General features: G+C 45.6%; 1 protein-coding gene across 1 annotated transcript in view; it reads left to right on the top strand.

Moving 5' to 3' along the window:
- LOC112069370 (microtubule-actin cross-linking factor 1, isoforms 1/2/3/4/5-like) overlaps positions 1 to 12,591 on the top strand; it is a 278,447-nt gene that overhangs the window by 191,899 nt on the left and 73,957 nt on the right. Inside the window, 20 exon segments of the mRNA XM_070438520.1 lie at positions 143 to 298; positions 396 to 611; positions 906 to 1,058; positions 1,217 to 1,513; positions 2,507 to 2,656; positions 2,943 to 3,176; positions 3,432 to 3,596; positions 5,417 to 5,758; positions 6,040 to 6,231; positions 6,545 to 6,718; positions 6,928 to 7,051; positions 7,346 to 7,398; positions 7,401 to 7,446; positions 7,449 to 7,494; positions 7,496 to 7,544; positions 7,727 to 7,774; positions 9,837 to 10,003; positions 11,516 to 11,672; positions 11,907 to 12,018; positions 12,328 to 12,390. Of these exon segments, the coding sequence (XP_070294621.1) occupies positions 143 to 298; positions 396 to 611; positions 906 to 1,058; positions 1,217 to 1,513; positions 2,507 to 2,656; positions 2,943 to 3,176; positions 3,432 to 3,596; positions 5,417 to 5,758; positions 6,040 to 6,231; positions 6,545 to 6,718; positions 6,928 to 7,051; positions 7,346 to 7,398; positions 7,401 to 7,446; positions 7,449 to 7,494; positions 7,496 to 7,544; positions 7,727 to 7,774; positions 9,837 to 10,003; positions 11,516 to 11,672; positions 11,907 to 12,018; positions 12,328 to 12,390 (2,944 nt within the window).

The raw sequence follows: 12,591 nt of genomic DNA on the forward strand, positions 1-12,591 counted from the left end.
AGGTGAAATGCAAATTGTCTGTACTTGTTCATACATTATCTGTATTGTGTAACCCAATAATAAGCTGTCAAATATCCATGTTTCTGTTTATTGGAAAAATGCCATTCAGACTGATGCTCATGTGACATTCCCTTTCCATTAGTCCTCGTTGCTCCGCCAGGAATGCCTGGAACGTGACCAGCAAATTGTGGCTCTGCTCTCTATGGTGAGACACATCGAGGTTCGCGTCAAGCAGCAGCAGCAACAGTCGATTGGTCGCAGCCTCATTGCTCTTGATGACATCATCAAACAAACAGATGTAAGAGATTTGGTACCTGTTGAAAATGAATGATCTAGGATGTTACCACAATTGAAATCTTAGGTTTCAAATTTGACTAAACGCTCTATTATCTCAGACCTTGGATCTAGAACTTCGGGATTTAGAACCCCAGGTCAACAAGGCAGTGGATGCTGCTTGGCAGTTGCTGGAGCCCCGCCCACCGGAAGTCCCACCTCAGCTACTATTGGCCTTGGAGAAGGATGGCCGAAGCTTAGCTCGAGGTTACGAGGCTGCCAGAGGGTTCTCTGAAAACATTCTGCAGGGGCTGCGCGCACACAGAGACGCATATACGGTAATGGTATATAGAAGAGTATAGTGCCCTCAAACTCAACTCTGGACCTCAAAGCTAGTTCCACTGCATTTTTACATTGTTCCCCTCTAATCAAGGATTTATTTAGACCTGGGACACCAGGTGTGTGCAATTAATTATCAGGTAGAACAGAAAACCAGCAGGTTCCGGACCTCGTAGGGTAAGAGTTGAATACCCCTGGTATAGTAGATTGATATATGAAATCTGTGTGTTTTTGGTGTTTAATCCATTATTGTCACCCTTTGCTAATCAGTGCTGTTTGTTTCTCTCTCTCAGGAGGCATTGACTGGAGAACAGAAGTCACTTGGAGGGCGAGTAGAGGATCTTCTTTCCTGGCTGAAGGAGACTGAGGCACACATTACAGGAATGGATGGGCAAACCCAGGGCGAGACTCCTGCTCAGCTCACACAACAGCTCCAGCTGTGCAAGGTTAGCACACTCACCCCATACTTCAAGTTTTATATTGTACCCTCTTCTTGTGCACTTTCAAGTGTCCAATTACTGACCTTTGTTCGGATTCAGCCTACACTTTGCTTCATGTCCAGCTATTCCTCAGTTCATTCTCTACTTTCCTCTTTCTCCCTCAGGAGTTGCAGTCGTCTCTCTCGGCCCGCTCCAATGACGTCAACACGGTGGCCTTTGACATCCAGGTGTTCATCTCGGAGCGGGCTCAGGACCTGGCTCCCGAACAGAGCAGGCACCTCCTGGGGCAGCTGCAACAGCTCCAGAGGGGCTTCCACCGAGCCGCTGGCCAAGCCCACGCCAAGACCGACGCCCTCGCCGCCCAGAGAGAGAGGGAGGAGGAGAGGCAGCGCAGACGCGAAGAAAAAGAAGAAGAAGAGAAGGAGAGAGAAAGAGAGAGAGAGAGTGCAAGGGAGAGAGAGGTTTGCAAACCACTGGCTATGTTGCCACAGTCCCATTGGAGTGGTGGAATGCACGTTTAAAATACTCACAAATACATTTTCAATACATTCAATCATCAGTAATAGCATACTTTACCATATAACTTTTGTGGTCATGCTATCTATCACTGTTTAAATTCTCACTTTTTATCACATATGTTTTGTAACTGGCAAACTCAAATACATATTATTAATAATATCCATCAAGGTAAATATTCTGTACTAACTTTGCAAACTCACCATCACAACCACCCATACGCCTAAATGAGGTTTACATCAGATTGGCAAACAACCGCTGCTGCGGAAGTTAAGACATAGTATAGTGACTGATGTTACGACTCGCACCACAGGCTTCTATGCCAAACGTGTTTTGTCCTCTGCATGTGTCCCTGTATAACACCTGTGTGAAATAACATGTCTGCCTTGCTCTTCCAGATTGCCACAGAAGGAAATACGCTTATGCCTCCACGGAGAAGGCTAGAGAGATTTCAGTCAGAGAAGCCCAAGCTGTGGCTTGAATGCTTTCCTTTTTTCCTCTCCCCTGTTGTACGATACGGGGAGAAAGGAACGAATAGCATATGAGGACACCATTTGTTTGTTTGTCTTTGTGTATTGTTGTTTTGGCTTGACTGACCTGTTGATGATGCTGCTGTTTCTATATCTGAATCTGTCTGTCTGTGTGAATCTGGACACATCCTGCTCAAAGTCTGGCAAAGTGTGCACAGATGACATTTAAAGGGTTTAGAAACAAGGAAGTGTGAATGGGTGGTGAAGAGAAGTGTAAAAATATCTGGGGTTTGTGTGCTTCTGCTTAGCTGAGTGGAAAACGACAATAGGGGTCTGATTCATTGTTATGGACTGACCACTGTTTATAAGCAAAACGGGCAATATTACTTTTCTCACACTTTCTTTCTGCTTGCATTTCTCCTTTTCCCTCCATCCATCTCTCTTTCGACCTTCATATGTGGCTCTCAGGTGGTGCAGCAGCAGAAGGCAGAATGCTCACAAAAATTGGAAGGCCTCACGATGTGGTTGGCTGGAGCGGCCAGCATGCTGGCCAATCAAAGAGCGGGAGCAGAGTCAGGTGATGTGAATGTGCTGCAGCAGAAACAGAGGGAGTTAAAGGTGAGAAACTCCGATTTTCTCCGACCACCATGTCTCAAGTAAGGAGATAACCCACACGTTGTTTAGTTGCTCCCGGATCTCTAATGTAGCCAGGTTTCAACCATGCTAGGTCTCTGAGGATCCACAGTTATAGGAACTAGACGACATTAAAACTGTCAGAGCGTCTTAACGGGTTCTCCTTTCTCTACACATGCAATTTTGTATACTCTGCTCCAGAGAAATATGCTGCACTACCTGTAACCCCTCTATATCTGACCCTCTCCATCTCTCTCTCCCCCTCCCCCAGGAAGTACAGAAGGACCTGCTGACCAGAGGCGAGGGCGTGGCAGAGACCATCCGCTCGGTGGAGGAGTTCCTGGCGGAGAACGGTGACAGCCTGAGTCCAGAGGAGAGGGCCAACCTCCAGGGGGCACTGTCCCGTATGAAGGAGCAGTACAGTGCACTGACCGACACGGCCCAGTCCTCCCTGGTCCAGCTGGACACGGCCATCAGCACCACCGTCCAACAGAACACACAGAGGGTAAGGGTTTCGACGATTTGTTTAATTTGTATCTTTATGGGTACTGTTTTGATTACTGAAAAGAATACTACGGAAATAGCTACAGTATGGCAATTAACCCAGAGGAAAAGCGCTTGCCTTTGTGTTTCTGTGTCAATTATGGTGAAGGGCCTTTCATTCCCTGACTGCATTTTAATTGGTAGAAATATACACTCACCCTGATCTGTGCTGTTTGGTCTTGTTCTCATATTTCCCCTGTATTTTCTTCCCCTGTAGGCGAAGGCAGTAGAGGAGCTGCAGGAGACACGTGGCCAGATCGACTCGCTGCTAGAGGAGCTCTCCTCGCTCGACCAGCCTGGGGTGACCGTTACTGACCACCTCTCCTCGTCCTCCTCCACATCGCCAGAGGGAGGTCTACAATCACACAGCGACATGCTCCAGGTCAGACATTCTCCTCGCTCTTTGTTTATTTACGAAAGTCATTTTGTTCTTGTTGTTGTGGTATACAATGTGTATAAATGTGTTCAGAATGAAACATAATACTGCAGAAAAGGCCTCTAAAATGGCCTTTTTAGGTGCTTGGCACAGGTTATTGAATGGTAGTCAGCGTGCTTCCCAATAAACTAAGGTAGCTTCCTCTCCTAATCTCCTTTCCAGTTAAGACGGGGTCCGCTCTAAGGTGCTTAGAGTACCTGAATTTGGTACTCTGATATTCAAGTACTGGAATACCTTGAAAATCAGACATTTTCTCAAATTGGTACTTGAAAAGTACTTTAAAGTAAAACGAGAGGAGAACAGATATTGATCAAATATATTTATGAGAAATATTAGAAATTCATTTCCTCACGTGTTTCGCGCTGTGGTTGCCAGGCGAGCTCGCTCATTCCACCCACACTGCCACTCAGCCAGGCAGGTACAGAACTGACTAGGCACCGCCAAACGTCACATCGATAGTTAAAATGCCAGGCAAATGTAGATTCAAATCTGCCTTTATTTAACCAGATGGGCCAGTTGAGAACAAGTTCTCATTTACAACTGCGACCTGGCCAAGACAACAGAGTTAAACAAACAAACGTACAGTCAATAACACAATAGAGAAATCTATGCACAGTGTGTAGATTAGGGAGGTAAGGCAATAAATAGGCCACAGAGGCGAAATAATTACAATTTAGCATTAACACTGGAGTGATTGATGTGCAGATGATGTGCAAGTAGAGATACTGGGGTGCAAAAGAGCAAGAGGGTAAGTAATAATATGGGGATGAGGTAGTTGGGTGTGCTATTTACAGATTGGCTGTGTACAGGTACAGTGATCGGTAAGCTGATGCTTAAAGATAGAGGGGGAGATCTCCAGCTTCAGTGATTTTTGCAATTCGTTCCAATCATTGGCAGCAGAGAACTGGAATGAAAGGTGGCCAAAGCAGGTGTTGGCTTTGGGGATGACCAGTGAAACATACCTGCTGAAGCGCGTGTGTGCATATGGAACATTTCTGGTATATTTTATTTCGGCTCATGAAACATGGGACCAACACTTTACATTTTGCGTTTTATGTTTTTGTTTAGTATAGTTTATCCACGTTTTTTTACCACTACATCACTGGACCCAACCAACCCACACCATGTAAGGTGCAAAAAATGCGTCAGACTTTGGCATTGCGAACATGGCTGAATCGGCGCTGAAGAAGGGGGAAAGACACAACGCTGCACCCTGCGCTGGCGCCGCTTCTACATTGACTTGTTTTCTGCAACAACCTCCAGACCTTTTCTGCCAATCGCCTCATTCGCGGGGTGCTCTGCAATATTCCGTTTTATCATGCGGCAGCCATGCTCATGCCGTCCTGGTGACCGTTCACGTGCCGTTTTCCTCACACCCGCCTCACCAGTAGGCATGTCCCAAAGCTCTGCACATCACTACTCAAATGACGAAATCATCAGTACTGACTTACCACTCATGGATGAAGTAAATAAGTAATGAAACAAAGTATTGAGTAGAACTTGTAAGATAGTGATAAATAACATTTAACTTATTTTTTTCTCATGAGGTTGTGGCGATATACTGCCATCTGGTGGCGACTAGAAACAATTGCATAATATGACCTATTACAAATTTGATGGCCCTTGAAAATAAATATTAGTGCTAGAAAAAGTACTTGAATTTGACTTGGCACTGTCTGTACAAAGCCTGTTAAATCTATTGAGATGAACCCTCACTAATGCTCACTGTGACCATATACGACCTTTGATCTTTGACCCCTCTACAGGCGGAGCTCCAGCAGCTCCAGGCACAGCAGGCCCAACTGATGCAGGTGTCCCAGAACGTTCGCTCCCTCCTGGACCAGCCCGACTCGGCCGTGTCAGCCGAGGAGAAACGCCGTCTGCGGGACCAGCTAGACCAGCTCCAGACCCAACACCAGGAGAAGCTGCGGGCCTGCCAGGAGAGGCTGAGGCGCTCGGAGGCCCTTAAGGACGATCTGGCCAAGTTCCTCCAGGAGCACGGAGGCCTGGGGACCTGGCTGGAACAGAGTGAGGGGGAGCTGTGTTCCCTGGGGGAAGGAGAGACGGACGCACAGGGCCTGAAGGGGAGACTGGAAGAGCACAAGAAGGTAYATGTTGTTTTTTGRYTTTYCYWRWMYWRKKKKRGKTWRRRRRAAAGCTACATWGCATAGCCATAGAGAGATGRTTTACATGAGCRAGATGCAAGMAWATAGGCTTACTGTAACAATAGWTCAGRGTTTATATTGGCAGYTGGTARCAATATTCACTCCTACTGTCAGCTGTATACACACAGTCATGATACTMAAGAYRCTAARTYTACYGTTTCAAACKTTGKAACTGAACACATTCTTGACTGTATCAAACTGACCTGGAACCTGTTGTCTTCCAGCTGGCGGAAGATGTGATCTGCCACAAGGCAGACCTGCGCTTTGTCTCCATCTCTGGTCAGAAGGTGCTGGACTCTGTCCAGGGGGCTCTGGAGAAGGTAGGAGGGTCTGACCCAGCCCTGGAGGAGACCAAGCAGCTGGTCACGGGCAAGCTACAGGACGCCAACCACCGCTACACTGCGCTGCACACCAAGGTGGGTCTCATATAGAGTAGGGGGATTCTATTCTTCATTACTACTGCGCTTTGTGTACCAATGCACAGTAGAGGTATATCCAAAAGGGCAGGGATTGTGTTGAAAGACGTGCTTTAGTCAGTTAAGGTCCCTTTGAAATATTAGCCTTGTTCATTATTTTACATTATTTTTTTAAATAGCTAACAATCAATCGATAACCAGAAGTGGGCTGTAGAGATATTGGACGTTGATCTACTTTCATAGTAGAGATAGTGACCTGTTCATTTTCATCGATCTATGCCTACTGACTCTCCCCCCTGTCTTCCCTCTCCAGTCTTCAGATCTGGGCGGGCGTCTGTCGGGTCTGTTGGAGCGCTACCAGCAGTACCAGGACGAGGCTGTGTCGCTCCACACCTGGCTCAGCGCCCAGGAACAGAACCAGAGTATAGCCGGACCCAGCGGAGAGACAGACACACAGACACTACAGAACACACTGCGGGCCGTACAGGTGAGCATAGAAATACCGCCGGTCGATGGGGTATGCAAATATGCTGAATTATTTAATACAGTATATACATGTGACTGAAAGCGGAGACATCGGCATCTCACTCTTTGAGGGGATGGAACACTGTTGTTTTCTATTCCCCGCACCTCAACATTTCTCCTCCTTTTCCCCCCTTTTCTTTTTCACCCCCCCTCTCCCTGTGTTCTGGTCAGCTGTTGCAGGATGAGCTGGCAGAGAGGTCAGTCCAGTTGGAGAAGGTGAGGAGGTCAGGCAGAGAGCTGGCCAACACACGGGAATCCCCCACTCTCAGAGCTGCTGAGATTACCAGCACTGCAGGTACGCTAGCTCACAACAATGTCTATTGTTCTGCCGTTCATAACCTTCTATATGTCTCATCCACTCCCCCATATCAATGAATATCCTATTCCTCTATATCCTCAGAGATCATACAGTGGCTCTCCAGTAATGACCACTTACTACCTTAATACCCCATGTCTCATACTGTTGAGCGTCCATTTATAGTCCATTGTCCACACGAAATCATAATGGATTTTGCTATCGTATTGGGGGAAAAAAAAAAGTAACCACAACGAACAGACTCTCTCTCACCTTCGCTTATCTCGTGAGCAGATGGTCTGGAGAAGAGGTTCAGCTCTCTGTCTGAGTCCGTGTCGGAGCGGGCTGTGAGCAGCTCAGAGCGTCCGTAGCCCAGTCGGTCAGTGTCCAGGAGGGCTGAAGGGCCTGCTAGCCTGGCTGGACGGCCTGCTGCTGACCCCGGGCCATCCAACCTACCGCCCAGGTGTCCAGGACGCCCTTCAAACAGAATCAGGTACATAAGTAGAAATACAGGGAGTCTACTATGGAACAGTCTGCAGCTATGATACTTGTTTTTCTTTTACATTTTATCTCTTTGACACGTTTCCCTTCACATCTAATTACACACCTCCACTGTCCACTTTGCAGTTGTGTTCATGAAGCTGCTTATTTTAACCAACTTTCCCTCTGTTCCAGAAACTACGCAAGGAGCTGTTATCCAGACAGGGAAGTGTGGAGGCACCTGTGACTCTCTCTCCAAACTGCTCGCTACAGAGCTTCTGACGCCTCCACGGCCTCCGGGCTCCAGGCGTCACTAGAAGCCTGACGCAGACGGTACGCCGTGGCACAGGCCAAGCAGGCCGAGAGGGGAGGTGAGCTCGGGGGCTCCTGCCAAGCTGGGAGAACTATGAGAGACTGAGTACAGAACTGCAGGGTTTCTGCCAGACCTGCCTTGAGAGCTCTGAGCCGCGACGCGCTGACCGCAGTATGGAGGACTAGCAGACAGACCATAGGGTGGAGGGCGGGATGCATAGATGTCAGTGTTTCCAGAACCATGAGGCGAGGGGCGGGATGATAGATATCAGTGTTCCAGAACCATAGAGGCGAGGGGCGGGATGATAGATATCAGTGTTCCAGAACCATAGAGGTGAGGGGCGGATGATAGATATCAGTGTTCCAGAACCATAGAGGTGAGGGGCGGGATGATAGATATCAGTGTTCCAGAACCATAGAGGTGAGGGGCGGGATGATAGATATCAGTGTTCCAGAACCGTAGAGGCGGTAAAATATGTAGTACATTAGCCAAACACAGATATTGAACAATTATTATATAACGATGCGTAGGCAGTACATTGTTCTTTTTATCCCCTGCGCTGTAGAAAATAAGAGTTTTTATGTCAAGGTAGTTGAAAAAATATATATATACACTTTTGAAAAAAGTTTGGTCTATCTATACAATTGAAAAGAAATTGGTATAGAGCCGCATTTATCATTAAAGATTAATTTGCAATTTGTTAGACTTGGAAGTTATAGTTATTGATGCACAAAAATATGTAAAATAACTGAAAGTAGAGAAATTAGTATTTTCACATTTTGTTGCGTTACAAAGTGGGATTTAAATTGTTTAATTGTGATTTTAAAAAATGTTGCTCATTGATTTACACAAAATACTCCATAATGTCAAAGCAGAAGAAAAAAAATCTACAGAATACAAAAATTCCAAAACATGCATCCTGCTTGCAACAAGGCACTAGGTAATACTGCAAAAAAACATGGCAAAGGAATACAATTTTTGGAATACATGCAAAGCCTTATGTTTAGGGCAAATCCAACACAACACATCACTGAGTAGCTTCTTCCTTTTTTTCAAGCATGGTGGTGTCTTCATCATGGTATGGGTATGCTTGACTTCGGCAAAGACTAGAGAGTTTTTCAGAATTGAAAAAAAAAAATTCTATGGAGCGAAGCACATGAAAAATCCTAGAGGAAAACCTGCTTTCCACCAGACACTGGGAGAGGATATCACCTTTCAGCAGGATATTAACCTACAACACAAGGCCAAATCTACACTCGAGTTGCTTAGCAAAAAGTCAGTGAATGTTCCTGAGTTGCCAAGTTACAGTTTTGATTTAAATCTGCTTGAACATCTATAAAATTGCTGTCTATGATCCCCAACACCTTGACAGAGCTTGAAGAATTTAGCTTGAAGAATTTAGAAAAGAATCATGGGCAAATATTGCACAATCCAATTGTGCAATGCTCTTAGAGACTTTCCCAAGAGACACACCTGTAATCGCTGCCAATAGTGTTTTTAACATGTATTGACTCGGAGGTGAATACTTGTCTAATCAGGGTATATTAGTGTGTTGTTGTTTTTTTCATTCATCTTTATAAAATGTTTGATTTTTTTTCTTCCACTACAGAGTATTGTGTGTAGATCATTGACAAAAAATGTAAATTAAATCAATTTTTATCCCACTTTGTAACACAATAAAATGTGAAGAAATTCAAGGGGGAGATACTTATGATAACCACTGTAGATAGCAGAATTCCAGAACTATAGACATCAGTCAGACCATAGATCAGTCGGGGAGACCATAGATATTAATGTAAGGTGAGAGGAGGACAATCTTGCAGAACCATAGAAATCAGTGTCGCAGACCATAGAGGTGAGAGGATGATAAAAATGTTACAGAGACATAGATATCTGTTTGAACAGAGAGGCACAAGGGACTATGCTGTAAGAGATTTCAGGGAGGATTTGCTACCTTCAGACAACATATCTGTATCTGCCTTACTACTACAGGAGGTGAGAGCGGAGCAGGAGCAGGAGGCAGGTCAACTGAAGTCCTTCTGCCAGCTGGGGACAGACCTGAGCCAAGCCAAGGCCCTGACCAGCACACAGACCCTACTGGACAATGTCAGAGAGGTGTCCGATGAGTTCGCCCGACTGGAAACCAACATCAATGAAAGGTAAGCACTGCCTTAGAATAAACAGAGCCAAAACCATTCCAAAATCAATGCAAGGCTTTGCAGTTCACTGTTGAACAGCCCTGCAAAAAAATGCAAGGAACCATAACCAATAAAAATATGATAATATTGACCCTGCACAATGGGTAAGCACTGCCTTAGAATAATACACAAAGCCGAGACGAATACAAAATCGAAGGGAGGTCTCTAGGTGCACCTAGGCTTGTAGTGCAGCACCAATCCCACTAGAGGGAGATGGCTAGATAAAACACAGACTTCTTTCTGCCTCTGCTTTGCTTGCACCTTGGGGATTTAAGCTGCGTATCTGTAAAGCACGTTGTAAAAGGGCTTTATATATATTCTTTGTTCATTTGATACACTATCACATTACTGCCACCATTACAGTCTGAAATATGATACTCATGACATTTCTCTTCACACTAATGACTTAAAAATTCATACACAAAGCAGGCCAAGCCAGATTTTCACAAATCTTAATCTGAGTGGACAAGCAGAACCCCCCCACTGTGATTGGCTGGGTGGATAACTTTGAATACACTCCTAATTAGTTAATAGGCTGGATCCTTTGTCCTTCCAGTATGGCAGCACCAGTTGCCATGCCGCCCTGGTTTGATGTGGCGTGGCTAGTGAGTTAGCCTGCCACAAGGGAGTCTGGCCTCATAGAAATAGAATGACTGGCAATGTCCTGTCTAGTGTTTCTATTTCTATGTCAGGCCTCTTATGAATACCATTGGACTGTCTGTTCGTCTAGCAAAAGATCGCAAAAGCTCCCATAGCGGCTTATACATGTAGTGAGGGATTAGGCCTGTGCAGGATGTGTCTTAACAGGAGCCCTGGCCCCTTTGAAAGCTGTGTGTTGCCAACAGTGGTGTGTGGGTGGACAGTGTTAGCTGATGGCACAGGAGTGAATGTGGTCGGCGGTTACTAAAAATAAGCCCTGGGTTATAGTGGGCACAGTTCAGTGTGCATTTATCGGTCATACAACAGGGGCTCTCGCTTACGCAGACTGACCAGGAGGTAAATGACACACTTTCAATGACCCAGACGGTTATAAAATGGTTGTTTCGTCTGTATGCACTGCAGTCAGTTTTCAAAGCAGTTGCCATGGGGCAGACCAAGTACAAGGCAAGGGTGAAGGCTGAGGAGACTATAGACTTGGGCAAATATGGACGAGATAGTGGTTTGTCCTTAACTGCATCCCTCTCTCTTTCTGTGACATGAAGCATGTGATGGTTAATGTAGCGGCTGTGTGTTTTTTATATTGAAAGGATAATGGGATTGAAATAAAATAATCTCTTCCTCTCTTTCTTTTACTCTTTTTCCTACTTTTGTTCTCCTCTCTTCATTCCTATTTCTCTTTTTCTCCCACTGTCTCAATTTCTATCCCTACATCTCTCTATTTTTCTCTCTCTTTTTGTTCTTGTTAATTCTTCTCCTCTCTCTCGCCATCCCATCATCTTCCCCTCCTCTATCTCTGTCTCCTTCCCGCTCCAGGTACAACGCCATCCAGAGTTGTGAGCAGCAGTTGGGCCAGTTCCGGTCTCTCTCTGGCTCCCTCCTCAGGTGGCTCCAGACAACACAGGAGCAGCTGCCTCTCAAAGAGCCCAACGTCAACACAGAGGCCCTGCAGAGGAGAGTGCAGCAGCTCAAGGTGTGTGTGTCTTTTTTTTTTAAATGACTACATGGTTTAATCACACTCCTGCAACAAACAGTATAATCAATCACTGAAACATAATTTACTCGTTCTAAGGTATTGCTAGATTTCAAAGTGTACTGGTGAATACATTCCAAAGCATGATAGTGATTCAGAATGATATTTCCATGTGATTATTCATTGAGGAGTTATGTAAGGCCATTAATAACGTTCAACCATTTCTTTACTAAGGACTTACTGAGTGACTGGAAGGCCCAAGGGGTTCGGGTTCTGGAGCTGAACAAGACTGGATCAGAACTGGAGACCCTTATCATAAACATCACAGCCCCCCAGACCAAGACAGGTAAGGGGAATGGGAAACAACTGCCAACAACTGTGTGTGTGTGTCCAGCTACCTGTATGTCCAAGTTCATCCAAGCTCTGTTTGTGAGTATGTTGTGTGTGTGTGTGTTGAGGTCTATGCTATCAGTGTGTGTAACGTGAACACGCGTTCTAGATGTAGCGGTGTCCATGCTAAGCCGTGTGTGTGAAAGCCAGAGACTGAGTGTGTTTATATGCTTAGCAGTGTTTTTCTATTGTACTGTCCATGAACGTGTGCTGGTGTCCGTTGCAATGTATGTAGTTGTCTGAGTGCAGTGTGTCCCTCTCCCAGGTGTTCCCCAGGTCAATGGTGCAGGAAGCCCCAGCAGTGTCAATGGCATTCACACATGCAAAGGTGAGCTCACCCTCACTCCCTTATCCAAAACCAATCGTCTCTGGCCTCCTTCCTCATACGAGATGCCCTCCAGCGCTTACAACTTGTGGACGTCACAGCTTGATTTACAATCTGCTTTTCTCACTTGCTCGCTCCCCCCCAAAAATGCTCATTATTTATCTGTTTTCTGTCTGTCTTCTGTCTGTAAGCTTCTTGTGTGTG

This window comes from Salvelinus sp. IW2-2015, unplaced genomic scaffold, assembly GCF_002910315.2.
Source record: "Salvelinus sp. IW2-2015 unplaced genomic scaffold, ASM291031v2 Un_scaffold995, whole genome shotgun sequence".
Taxonomy (NCBI): domain Eukaryota; kingdom Metazoa; phylum Chordata; class Actinopteri; order Salmoniformes; family Salmonidae; genus Salvelinus; species Salvelinus sp. IW2-2015.